The sequence below is a fragment of the Dicentrarchus labrax genome, unplaced genomic scaffold, assembly GCF_905237075.1.
Source record: "Dicentrarchus labrax unplaced genomic scaffold, dlabrax2021, whole genome shotgun sequence".
NCBI lineage: Eukaryota > Metazoa > Chordata > Actinopteri > Moronidae > Dicentrarchus > Dicentrarchus labrax.
In genome coordinates, this window is record NW_026136702.1 from 2,048,358 (window position 1) to 2,060,864 (window position 12,507).

A 12,507-nucleotide genomic window follows, 5' to 3' on the forward strand; every position below is an offset into this window, starting at 1 on the left:
TTAAAGATGTCAGGTAGAAGTCAATATTTAGTTCACAATTTTATCCTTAAAGGTCCACTGTGTAACATTTAGGAGGATCTGCTAGCAGCAACACTGTGGGTCCGTCATGTTGAACCGCCATGTTTATACAGTAACCCCAAACACAGGCTCTAGATAGAGGAGTTTCCCAGCCACCGTAGTTTCTTCTATACACTTCACAGCCTCTTTCTCACGTTTTTCTTCCACAGGAGAGTCGTATCTACGCTGTGGCTAAATCAGGAATCAGACTGTCGGAGACGTCCTGCTCAGACCCCGCTAGCAGAGGTAAGACGGCGGGAAAAAGGAGGGTAATTCATCAGCAGCTGAACAACGAACTAACTGCACTGTGATCTGTGTTTTAGACCCCTCCCTCCAGTCCTCATACCCTGCCTTTGTAATGTACACATCCCTCATCTATAAAAACATGACCACACCAGTTTACACTACTCTGAAGGGGGTAAGTGCAACTTTACACTGCAGGATGACGCTTGTTCATTCTCATGTTGTGTTTTTGATTATCTGTGTAAGCCTGTACAGGACTGGTTCCCAACCCTTCGCAGGGACTTCTTGAATTTAAGCGTGTAAGATAAAAACAATACATAATACAGACAGAAAGATGTATAAAAGTTCCTAAAAATATCAGGAAAACTCATCTCTGATCAATATTCATAGGAAATAATCTGCTCAAAATCACTAGTTTTACACAAATTTCCTGCAGTTCAGTTTGTGTTCATTGCACAGTTTATCAGTTGTTCTGTACTGTTATTGTTGTGCCTTAAATATAATCTAAATATCCATAATAATATGTCTCTTACTCAGTTTTGAGACTCAGTTTGTAAAGTTGCTGTCTAAAAAAACAAAAGTGCAGAGATTCCCGACATTTCGAGGGCAGTCCTAGTCGTCAGTTTACTCAATGATAGAAGAGGGGTCCCTTAAGGAAAAAGGTTGGGAACCACTGGTGAACAGTACCGATACCACATCGACCAACGCCTCGTCTCGGTCTTGCAGAAAGCCACTCTGCTCAGCAGCAGCCCGTTCTCAGATGACTCCTCCAGCTCTGAGGAGTCATCCAGTTCAGGAGAGGAGGACGGCTCCATCTGCAGCTCTCACACCTCCTCCAGCTCCCGCAAGGACAGCAGCCCGGGCAGCCCGCGCTCTCTCAAGAGAGGTACAACACACACCTACTGGAAGCCTGTGGATGTTTATGAGTCTTTATTACGTTGTCAACTGTTTCCTCTTCTTCTTCTCCAGCTGTGTCCATGTCTTCAATGACATCAGAGAGCGACTACGCCATCCCTCCTGATGCCTACTCCACCGACACAGAGTGCTCTGAACCGGAGCAGAAACTCCCAAAGACCTGCTCTGCAGCCAGTGACAACGGCAAGAGTGTGAGTCAGTGTGTAATGTGTGGGAGATTGATCGCCTTAATGCAGGTGTGGAGAACAAGCTGACATGATGTCTTCTGGGGCGTCAGGATTCAAGTCTTCATAAGTCATAGTGCACAGTGTAATAATACAACAGTAGTTCTACCAGAACATTTATCTTTTAAATCTTTCAAAGCTATTAAATTGATCAGAACTTCAGGTCCAGTGTGTAACATAGTGTGTAATCACCTGAATGTAAGTTTTCATCAGCAGTGACTTACACGACTCCTATAGAGCTGGAAGCAAACATGAAACAGTAAAATAAAGTAGAAACAGGGACGCAAGACACAAACCAAACATCTAGATAGGAGCATTTTCCATTTATCATGTGTTTCACAGCTTGTTCTCATTCCAAGGACGTCAAATACAGACACCAGACTAAATCCTGCACACTGGTCCTTTAAAGGTGTGAAGTTTGAGATTGTATCTGCTAAAAGTCCATATTTAGTTTCTTGTACAATTTTGTCCATAAGTAGTTTCTCTTTTGCTGTTGGAAGGGGAGGTTGATGTGACAGAGTTGCAATCTGCAACCTCACCACTAGATGGCACTAAATCCTACACACTGGTCCTTTAAAAGATTGGAAAATGATTGTGATGATAATAAAGGCAAACAGTGACGTTCAAAATACATTATTTCGTTACTTACCCTTACACATTTACTTTTGTTTATTTATATTCTTATTTCTGTTTGTGCATTGTTTTTTTCCCACATATAAAAGCCTAAATAAACTTTATTTTAGACATAAAGTCAAAGTAATTGGTTAAAATGGTTAATAACCCATGCACTGTGGAGTCTATAAATGATAAGTGTTGTTGTTGTTGTTGTTGTTGTTGTTGTAGGAACCGATGGAGAAGTCAGGCTACCTCTTGAAGATGGTGAAGACCTGGAAGAAGACATGGAAGAGACGCTGGTTTGTCCTCAAAGACGGAGAGCTGCTCTACTATAAATCACCTGTGGGTTTTATACAACATGTTTTTCATTCATTTTGTTTCATTAAATGTATACGTAAACATGTATCTATGTAATGTAATCATTCTCCCACAGAGCGATGTGATCAGGAAGCCTCAGGGTCAGATCGAGGTCAACGCCACCAGCAGCATCGCTCGCGGCGAGGGAAAACAAGTTCTCCAGGTATCCGAACGTCTATTCTAACAAAATGACATGTAGTCAGACCTGGAGGAAGATGATTCTGATTCCCTCGCTCATCCTCACCCTCACTCCTTGTCCTTGTTGTGTAGATAGTGACGGGGAAGCGGGTGTACTACCTGAAGGCGGACTCTCCCAACCTGCTGGAGGAGTGGCTCAGGGTGCTGCAGAGCGTGCTCAGGGTGAAAGCCGCCAGTCCTCTCTTCACCCAGCCGGATATTCGACCCGGCATGAAGGGACTGCTCGTCAAGGTCCAACAGCTTATTAAATTTACCTTTGCACTGAAAAAAATATGATTTTACAAACTGCATACAGGGTTCCCTACACTTCACACAAACACCTGAAAATTTATTAAAATGACAAAATATCCTGGAAATAATCTGTGTTGCCCTGGAAAATTTTTGTTGTATTTTATCCTTTTGACCTGCGTTTACCCTACTGTTTCATGTCAAAATGGCTGCTGTGAAAAAGGTCAATTTGTTTGTGTCCTGTCCTTTACTGTCAAGAAAAACTCATGGAAAATGCCCTGGAAAATGATTTCTTAAAGAGTGGGAACCCTCACATAACTAACCAAGGTTTTGTCTGCCTGTTAACTGTTATACTGTCACTGTGGTTGCATTTCTTCTGTTTCAGGTGAAGCACGGTTACTCTAAGCGGGTTTGGTGTGCTCTGATTGGCAAAACCTTGTACTATTTCCGCAGCCAAGAGGACAAGGTAAGATTTTAACATAAACTCTTTCTTAATATTTACAGGACATAGAGGAAGATCTTTGATGTTTTACCTAAAGTGACGTACTGAAAACTATTATTTGAGTGTGTGTGTGTGTGTGTGTGTTCATGTGTGTGTTCCCAGTTCCCCCTGGGTCAGATCAAGCTGTGGGAAGCCGGGGTGGAGGAGGTAGACCGGTCAAGAGATTCAGACGATGACCTGAAGGCGTGTGGGCGGGGCCTGCAGGCGGCACCTTTCACCATCGTCATCCATCCGCAGGAGCAAGGCCCGACCTACCTGCTCATCGAGTCCCGCCACGAAAAGGTCAGCCTCACTCGATACTGAGTGCCGACCCAATACATGTCTGCTAGAAAGATACATTTATGTTAGATACGTTTTGGGTTTCCGTTGGTTATTTCCTATTTTATTTTGTAGTTTTGCTCCTTTCATGTCTTGTTCTACTTTACTTCCTGTTTTTGGCTTTTTCTGAACCATTTTGGCAAATATAGACTGCCTTTTTTCTCTTATCAAGATCCTGTCTTGAGTCTTGCATTGCTTGTGTTTTTACCAATCATAACAGCATCCTGGAAAGCCTGGAAGACCTGGAAATTTAGACACTAGATTTCCCAGTCATGGAAACACCTGGAATTTGAATAAAATGACCAAATATCCTGGAAATAATCTATGTTGTCCTGGAAATTTTTGTATTTTAGCCCCTCACTCATATATACGTAAACCTATAGGTGCTGCTTTTTTGTTTGAAACTCAACTGTCGGTGGGATAAACATTTTAAAGCAGGTTCACCAGATGTAAAGAGGAACTGACTGCAGTGATCTTTTCTGCATTGCGTCTATTTTTTCCAGAGCAGCAAGTGAAAGTCTCATCATCATCCCCATGCATACAGCCTAATAATGATCCAGTTTCTTGTGGCTGTGGTTTATAAAAAAGAGATTGCCTCCCTGCCACAGATAACGAATGAATAAGAGTGTCTCATTAAATTACCTCTCATTAAGTGCAACTTATCAAAAAGACGCAGTTCAATGTCTTCTTAGTGTTTTTCATGATGACAAAAAAGTTTGCAGTGAATTTAGTGGTAGATTTGAAAACATTTTAAGGATATATTATAACTCTTTATACAGGCCAAAGCTGATTAAAGTTTAAACTAAGAATGTATCATAAGTCCTCACATTGTCAGTCACAGAATGTGTTGTGCTGTTGGTCTGTTTATTTGATGAGCCTCTGGTATCGCTGACATTAATGTGTGTGTGTCTGCAGGACTCGTGGCTGTACCATCTGTCTGTGGCAGCGGGGAGCACGGTGGGTAAAGTCGGCACGGAGTTCGAACAACTGGTGGGAAAACTCTTCCAGCTGGATGGAGATCCAAGTGAGTCCCACTAATTATTTATTTTCTGTTGTGTCTTTAATTGTGCTTTACTAATAGCTGACATGCTAGTTTCATGCATCCCAATCATAACTGCTATAGCAAAAAAACTCTGTTACATACAGAACGAAATTCATTTGATCCCATCATCTGAGCTGTTTACACCACTTGCAGCGACCTTTTGTCTATTTTGTAAATGTTGTAGATGGTCAGACATTCATAGAGCCTGTTAATGATTACATTTCATTTGTTGTTGTGGTTGATACATGCACAGTGATGTTAATTGTACATGCAACACTCTCTTTCCACTTCTTTCACTAGGCTAACGCTGTAAAACAAAATAAATCCTCCCTGATTTGAATTGTTATTTATGAGCTGTGGCCAAGTTACTGTTACAGTTCGAGGAAAACTGTAGTTGATTCGCCGGAGGCTTTAGCTCCACTCACTTGGCTGTGGTGAGAACAGCCAAGGGTGCCATGAAGGAGAGCTAAGATTTCTTATAAATAAATTCTCTTAGTGTCTTAACTTTTTCCTTTTGTATGGAGCACATTTGAACCACAGTCATCTCTTCTGCCTCTTTGTCTTTCAGACTCTCAGAGCTGGAGACATCCTATGTTGTGTTTCAGTAAGGAAGCTCTGACGTCTCCTCTCACCACGCTGCCGTCACAAGCTCTGCAGACAGAGGCTGTTAAACTCTTTAAGGTACACACACACACACACACACACACACACACACATATGCATAGCATTGATATGCAGTTTGGTCCAGGAGCCTCTGTAGATGAGAAAACAGAATGCCCCTTTTGGGTGAAATAATCGCTGTAAATAGTGGTACTATTGGAAGCTTCTGCGTCTCATTTTACACAAATAAAAAAGTTTACAGTTTTACTTCCCCAAAAAACGAAGGACCGTAAAAGAAGAGATCTGTGGCTTTAGGTCATATGCAGAGAGGATAAAAATGGTAAACCGAGGCACCTGGACAGCCAGTATGTGTATCTGTGTCAAACACTCTCGTAAAGAGTCTCAGTGATGGTGGAAATAAAGTTTTTACTGTCGCTTCCATAAAAAAGCTGTTTTTAGAATGGAGTTTGGTGTGGAGCAGATAAACTGAGCTGACCTACCTTCTAAAAATGAACAGCAGAAAGTAAGAAAGGAAGTGGAGATAAAACCAAACTGTTTTCCTCTTCTGTCAGCTCGTAGTAAAAGGTTGATTAATAAACACAAACATCGCATATGCTTCACCACAGCGATGAAATTAGTATACGTCGGCCAGACGACCAAAACAGAAAAATAAGTCTTAACTCCAGAAACAGTGACAGATGTCAGAAATATGAGAATGGTGACACTGATCAACCCCTATTTCTTTATTCTTTCTATATAACTTTAGAGCCCTGTGCTGCACATGTAACTCAAGTAAATCTGTAATCTATCTTAATAACAGATTAAAGTTTCCTGTAGCTTTAATCTAAACAATGTATCACGAGCACAGACTATCTCTCCTCCTCCTCCTCCTCCTCCTCCTTCGTCCCCTCTCTCCTCAGACGTGTCAGCTGTTCATCAACGTGGCCATCGACGCTCCGGCCATCGACTACCACGTCTCACTGGCCCAGAGTGCCCTGCAGGTGTGTCTGGCCCACCCCGAGCTCCAGAACGAGTTCTTCTGCCAGCTCATCAAGCAGACCCGCAGGAGGCAGCCACACGGCCATCCAGGACCCCTGCAGGTTGGCATCCTCACCACACGGTGGCAGCAGCAGCACACGTTGCTGACTGGGAACCACCGGAAGTACAGGGTGTCTGAAAATGTTCCAAACTGTACTTGGGAGAATCTTGTCTCTCCTTTATGTTGTTTACCAAAAGCTTTTATGTGAGAGAAAGTCCTCAAAAGTTCCTCTCAGAAAAGAGGCTGAAATCTACTCCTGCTTTTAACGACCAGAAACTTTCCATCAGCTGTCAACCTGAAGTCACATATGCAATAACCAGATATACCAGAAACACCAGCAGAGGGAGAACAGACAAAGTACAAGTACAGACAAAAACAAATAGATTCCTGTCCATAGAAATACACAGCCCACAATAATGCCACAACAACAATGCTGCAATTACAAGTGCAAGATGCTAAAATAAGATGCTAAGCAGGATTATTGCACGAGGACCAAAGGAGTTTTTAGTCCTCTGTTTACAGATTATAGTGGGAAATTACAGTAAAGTTAGATAAAGTGTGAAGTGTGATCATGTCAACAGGATGCGTAATAATAACAGAACCCTGCAGCTCCTCTGTGTGAACACCAGTGAACTCAGTGAGGCTGATTAACAGAATCAAAGGAGGAACTTCTTGAAGCTTTGTATACAGACAACTTCCTGATCCACCTTATTCCTTCCTTTTTCTATCATTCAGTAATCTGACCCGGTGACATATTTTATGGATATTTCATATTAAATTTAAAACAGGGAACTCAGTAACTGCAGGAAGTTCGTGTTAAACGAGTTTAGAGGAATTTTGGGCAGATTATTTCCTGTTTAGGGAACTTTTTATCTGTATTATGTATTTATTTTTATCATTTGTTACAATCATACAGACTTAATAAGCTTCTTTTTTGACAGATTCAGTGTTTTCTTCTCGCAGACACTTGACCATTGTTCTGTCAGACAATCTACATTTACTTTTCTCCACAGAAGTGAACCAAATGCTGAGACACTGTGTATATGTTTCACATTTTCTAGCACGCCTTAAAATCAGGAAGGTATGTGACGCTTTGGCGACCCCTACTGGAGATCCCTACCCCGAGGTTGAGAACCACCTCACCCATTTATGACTGTGTGTGTGTCATTCTTTAGGGCTGGCAGTTTCTCGCCCTGTGTGTGGGCCTGTTTCTGCCTCAGCACCCGTTCCTCTGGCTGCTCCAGGTTCACCTCAACAGACACGCCGACTCCAGGTGAGAGAACGTTAGCACGAAGAACCAAGGCACTAAACGTCACAAAGGACAACATACAGTAACTATGGAAAACACCGTCATTTAGAAACTACTGAAATGTTATTACTTACATTTTTATATTTTGTAGGTCAAACAAACAACTCCACAGTTATTTTATAAGTTTTTATTTGCACATGCAGTGTATATATAAAGCAGGAGAGGTTTGAAGTCAACAATGGCTCCCCTTTATAAATATAATAAAAAGAGAAAAATATATATAAATACAACATTCAAGCAGCTGAAATACAATATTGATAGGAATGTACAATTATTTTATCATAATAATGTTCACCAGATGAAATCTTATTATTATATTTATCTATAGAGACATTTTCAGATTTTTTTTTTAATAAAGATAATGTTGCAGCTGACACTGACTCCCACCACCCGCCCTGAATATATTTGCTCCATTAATGCACTTCGCTTCGATTTTATCTTGCACATTGAAAATATAATCCTGTGTCACTGTTAACTTGCAGATTCCCTGGACAAGATTTTTTTTGCCTTATTGTACATATTTTATTTGTATATTTGGAGGCTTCTATTCTGCTGTTATAGTTGTAATTTTGGTATTTATTGTTTATATATTTAATTATGTTTTTAAAGCACTCCCTAAGCTCCTAAATGAACATTATTCTCCATACATATATTAACATAGATAAATGGTGAAAACTAACTTGATTTAACATTTAGTGAACTTGTGAAGAAGGTGACGGTATGATGTACACACCACTTATACGCCGTCTCATCGTCTCTGTTCTCAGGACTGAGGTGGGTAAGTACGCCATCTACTGCCAGCGCTCCATGGAGCGGACCCAGCAGAAGGGCGAGAGGCAGGCCCGGCCGTCCCGTATGGAGATCCTGTCCATCCTGCTGAGGAATCCCTATCATCACTCCCTGCCATTCAGCGTGCCTGTTCACTTCCTCAATAGCACCTACCAGGTAACAACAGTTTGAGTCTCTTACATCAAAGCACACAAAGCACACACTGTTAACACACATCCATCCAGTGTTTATCCGTCACGCTCACATTCTTGACTGCTCCACCATCTACCTGTAAGCTCTGAGTCAGGGTTTCCTCTGTAGGGGTGTTTGTGTTTTTGGTCTCTCCCAGTCGGTGCAGAAAGTCCTGACATCATAGCCTAGATGCTTACATAAGACACGTAAAACATAAACTTATGGAAGGACGTAAGTTTGCAAAGCATGGAAAACTACAACTTCATTATTTAGGAGAGAATATGCTCAGGAAATTCAAGTATGTTTCTTCATAATAGCTATTATTGTCCAAGCAAAGTACTGTAAGGAAGCAACACCAGGCTGCTGGAAGCCGATCATCTTTCCTTCTCCTGCCCGGTCCTGCAGCTTTTTAGGATTCTAAAAAGAGAAGCACTTAAACACATCTCTTTAATCTAGAGTATACAAACAAACTCTGCCGAGCAGAACAAACTTTTCAGTATCGCAATAAAACACTTCATCGTTAAAAAATTAGGCATTAAACTGGATTTAAAGTCAATGCTAGACCTACAACAACAATATGACTGTTTATGAGCAAGATATGTCAAGAAAAATGTCCTGGAAAGCTCCTGGAAAAGACTTCTTAAAAAGAGTGGGAACCCTGTCATCTTCTGCATTTAATCACATTCCCACAGGTGGTGAGCTTCGATGCTTCGACCACAGTGGACGAGTTCCAGTGTCGCCTCAACCAGGACACCGGCATGAGGAAGACGGGGCTGTCTGGGTTCAGCCTGTACACTGACGACCCCACTGGACGAGAGCTGGAGCACTGCCTGCAAGGAGGCATCAAGGTGCTTCTTTTTATTCACCAGATGATTATTATATAATATATATATAACGAAGTGTTCAATTTTCTTAACACAAACTTGTCTTCCTCATACGAGCTGCAGATTTGTGACATTATCTCCAAGTGGGAGCTAGCCTCGAAGGAGCAGCACACCGGCAAGTCTGAAAACACTCGGACCGTCCGCCTCACCTACAAGAACAGGTAGAGCCTTTTCTTAAAGGCTTATATCTCACAGAGAAGTGTACTCAGGAATGAATGTGTCTTTAATTTGTTCTAAAAATAGAACACAAGCAAACAGAGGAGGTTCAATTATGTTCCATCCATTATTTCCCAACATCTCTCTTTCTATCTGCTTCTGTTTCACTTTTACCACCTCTCATCTTTATCTTTCCCTCCCCAGACTCTACTTCTCTCTCCAGGTCAGGGGGGAGTCAGAGAGGGAGAGGTTGCTGCTGGCTTATCAGACAAATGAGGCCATCGTAGCGGGACACTTCCCCGTCAACAAGGAGCTGGCTCTGGAGATGGCTGCCCTGCTGGCCCAGGTCTGAAAAGTTAAAAACATCTTTGAACAGTTCGTGCTGCCTTTAATGGAAGAAGGAGTAGCAACAAACTGTTGTATAATTTAACACTTATATGTGTCTGTGTTCAGGTGGAGTTTGGGGATTTTGAGCGTCCCTTCTCGGCTCCTGGATCAGCCCCGACCAAGTCTAACCAAACCCTGAAACAGGTTCTGGAGAGATTCTACCCTAAACATTACCGCCGGACCACATCTGAGGAGCAGCTCAGGTACGCATGATAGTTATACTTCAAACTTTTAAAATTACACAAATCATATTTTACTTGTTGCTGGAAGGAATTGGAATTCAACTGAAAGCTCCCTGCACCAAACTCCCTTTAAGAAATATCACATTTTAACAATTCCTAATGTGTCCTTAAAAACAGGTAACTCTACAAACTCGAGCTACAGGACTTCATTTGTCGACAGTCTTGTTGTCAATTCGGCATCAATATAATCCATAAAGATAAACTGTATTCTGTACAAACTTTAGCGTGTTTCTTATTATAATAACTTACAGAATCTTTGTTTTCCCCGTCACATCTGCAGTCAGTTAAAGTCAAGTTATTTTTCCAACCTTATTGTGTTTATCCTCAACATTTATTAATGAATATGTATTTATTGCAATGTTTGATAAGGACTATATGTATCTATCTGAGATCAAACACAACGCGATCCTCCAGGATAAACGTATCTGAGTGTTTTTTAAGGCAATAACATCGTACCGTATATTCTCCCTCTTTTGCATATGAACTCAGTTATATTGTTATGATCTGCGATCACAGTCATAAACTTTAGTTTTACATGACAGGAAGCTGTTCAGCAGTTAACCCCTTAATTTCCCATCATCATCCTGTCCATGCTCACCCAGTCCAATCAGATCTCTCATGTTGTGGAAACATACAGTGTATATATATTTATTTTGCCAGGAGGAGGTAGAATTAACCAACAGGAGTCTTTGAATGCATCACAACCAGATTCTAATGAACACTGTTGTCCTGACAGATTGTGGTAATCAAATTAATTCCCTCCTCTCAGACAACTGCTGCAGCGCCTCTCCGCCCGCTGGGCCTCCCTCAGGGGTCGAAGTTCACCAGAGTGTGTCAGGATCTACCTGACCGTTGCCAGGAAGTGGCCTTTCTTTGGCGCCAAACTGTTCGAAGCAGAGGTAGGTGAACTGTCTTATCATCAGCCGAGTTATTTGCTCTCACGTTAAAGAAACGATACAGTGTCGAACAAACAAAGGGCGACATACAAACTAAATAAAGTCTCGGTATACTTAACCTCTGAACACACGCTGCAGGTTGATTGAATTACAGTGATTGTCGTACTTGAGATTAAATGTTTTGAAAATTGTCTTGAAAGAATTATAGTCCACCATCTTTAATAAATTTAATCCAAAACATTCAGTACGTCCACGTGGTGTCCCCGGTTCAGTGAGGACACAGTGATATGTCCCTGAGCAGCTGCTCTATTTAATATTCTAATGCACTCTCGTACTGTACAGTCTCACATACATGTATTTATATCATTTCCTGCACGCACATGATTAGTATTAGACCTGTACTGTGTATTCATAGCCCAACTATACTGCTATATATGTATTTTGTGCAATTATTTCTTTGTATACCATGCCACTAGCTCCTGCAATGTTCCATATGCAAATACAACTCTTATTCTCTTATTCTATTTTCATTGTATCTTGTATTTTTCTATTCTGTTTTTATTTCATGTGTATTTTCTTATCTGTCGTGTTGTGTCTTGAGCTGCTGTAGTGAGTGAATCTTATCTTATACAGTTCACTTCAGGGTTGATTTTATGATTATTTTCTCTCTTCCTTTTGTTGTTGGAGTGTATAACATATGCTGTGTGTTAGTATGCCGTTTGCATACTCTTAAATGTGGAGAGGGTGTCTGCCTCCTGAACCAAAACTGGAAGCTGGTTCTACAGGAGAGGAGCTTGGTAACTGAAGGCTCTGGCTCCTGTTCTACTTTTAGAGACTATAGGAACCACAAGTAGCCCAGCATTCAGAGAACGTAGTGTTCTAGAGGGGTAATAGGGTACTATGAGCTCTTTAAGATATGAAGGGGCCTGACCATGAAGAGCTTTATAGGTGAGGAGGAGGATTTTAAATTCTATTCTGAATTTTAAGGGGAGCCTATAATAAATTCTAGCGTCTTATCATGTTTACTTTTTTGAAAATGTATTTAAGATTTATTTATCTCACTTCCTGTTTCTGGTTGTGGTTTTCAGTCCATCACGCCGTCTCCAGAGCAGCGTGTCCGTGTTTGGCTGGCTGTGCATGAAGATGGTATCAGTGTTCTGGAGCACAACTCTGTTGTAAGTGTCTCTGAGTACATGTCTGTGTAACTCCCTGCAGCTGTTGACGTGATTTCTTCCCTTTATTGACTTGATTTTCCTGTTTAAACTTACTGAGAACAGAGGTGGTATTCATGCAACCTGTGAAGATAAGCAATAAGCACATATTGTACGTGGGAAC

The 12,507-nt window shown here is 41.3% G+C and overlaps 1 protein-coding gene across 1 annotated transcript in view; it reads left to right on the forward strand.

Annotated features, from left to right (window-relative positions):
* Positions 1-12,507, forward strand: part of plekhh2 (pleckstrin homology domain containing, family H (with MyTH4 domain) member 2) — a 32,442-nt gene that overhangs the window by 16,199 nt on the left and 3,736 nt on the right. Inside the window, exons 9-28 of the mRNA XM_051427860.1 lie at positions 228-303; positions 381-475; positions 1,027-1,186; positions 1,270-1,406; positions 2,283-2,396; positions 2,488-2,574; positions 2,682-2,840; positions 3,223-3,303; positions 3,442-3,621; positions 4,573-4,681; positions 5,268-5,380; positions 6,220-6,399; positions 7,514-7,611; positions 8,415-8,592; positions 9,300-9,455; positions 9,555-9,652; positions 9,852-9,993; positions 10,101-10,237; positions 11,046-11,175; positions 12,261-12,347. Of these exons, the coding sequence (XP_051283820.1) occupies positions 228-303; positions 381-475; positions 1,027-1,186; positions 1,270-1,406; positions 2,283-2,396; positions 2,488-2,574; positions 2,682-2,840; positions 3,223-3,303; positions 3,442-3,621; positions 4,573-4,681; positions 5,268-5,380; positions 6,220-6,399; positions 7,514-7,611; positions 8,415-8,592; positions 9,300-9,455; positions 9,555-9,652; positions 9,852-9,993; positions 10,101-10,237; positions 11,046-11,175; positions 12,261-12,347 (2,517 nt within the window). The remainder of the gene's footprint in view (positions 1-227; positions 304-380; positions 476-1,026; positions 1,187-1,269; positions 1,407-2,282; positions 2,397-2,487; positions 2,575-2,681; positions 2,841-3,222; positions 3,304-3,441; positions 3,622-4,572; positions 4,682-5,267; positions 5,381-6,219; positions 6,400-7,513; positions 7,612-8,414; positions 8,593-9,299; positions 9,456-9,554; positions 9,653-9,851; positions 9,994-10,100; positions 10,238-11,045; positions 11,176-12,260; positions 12,348-12,507) is intronic.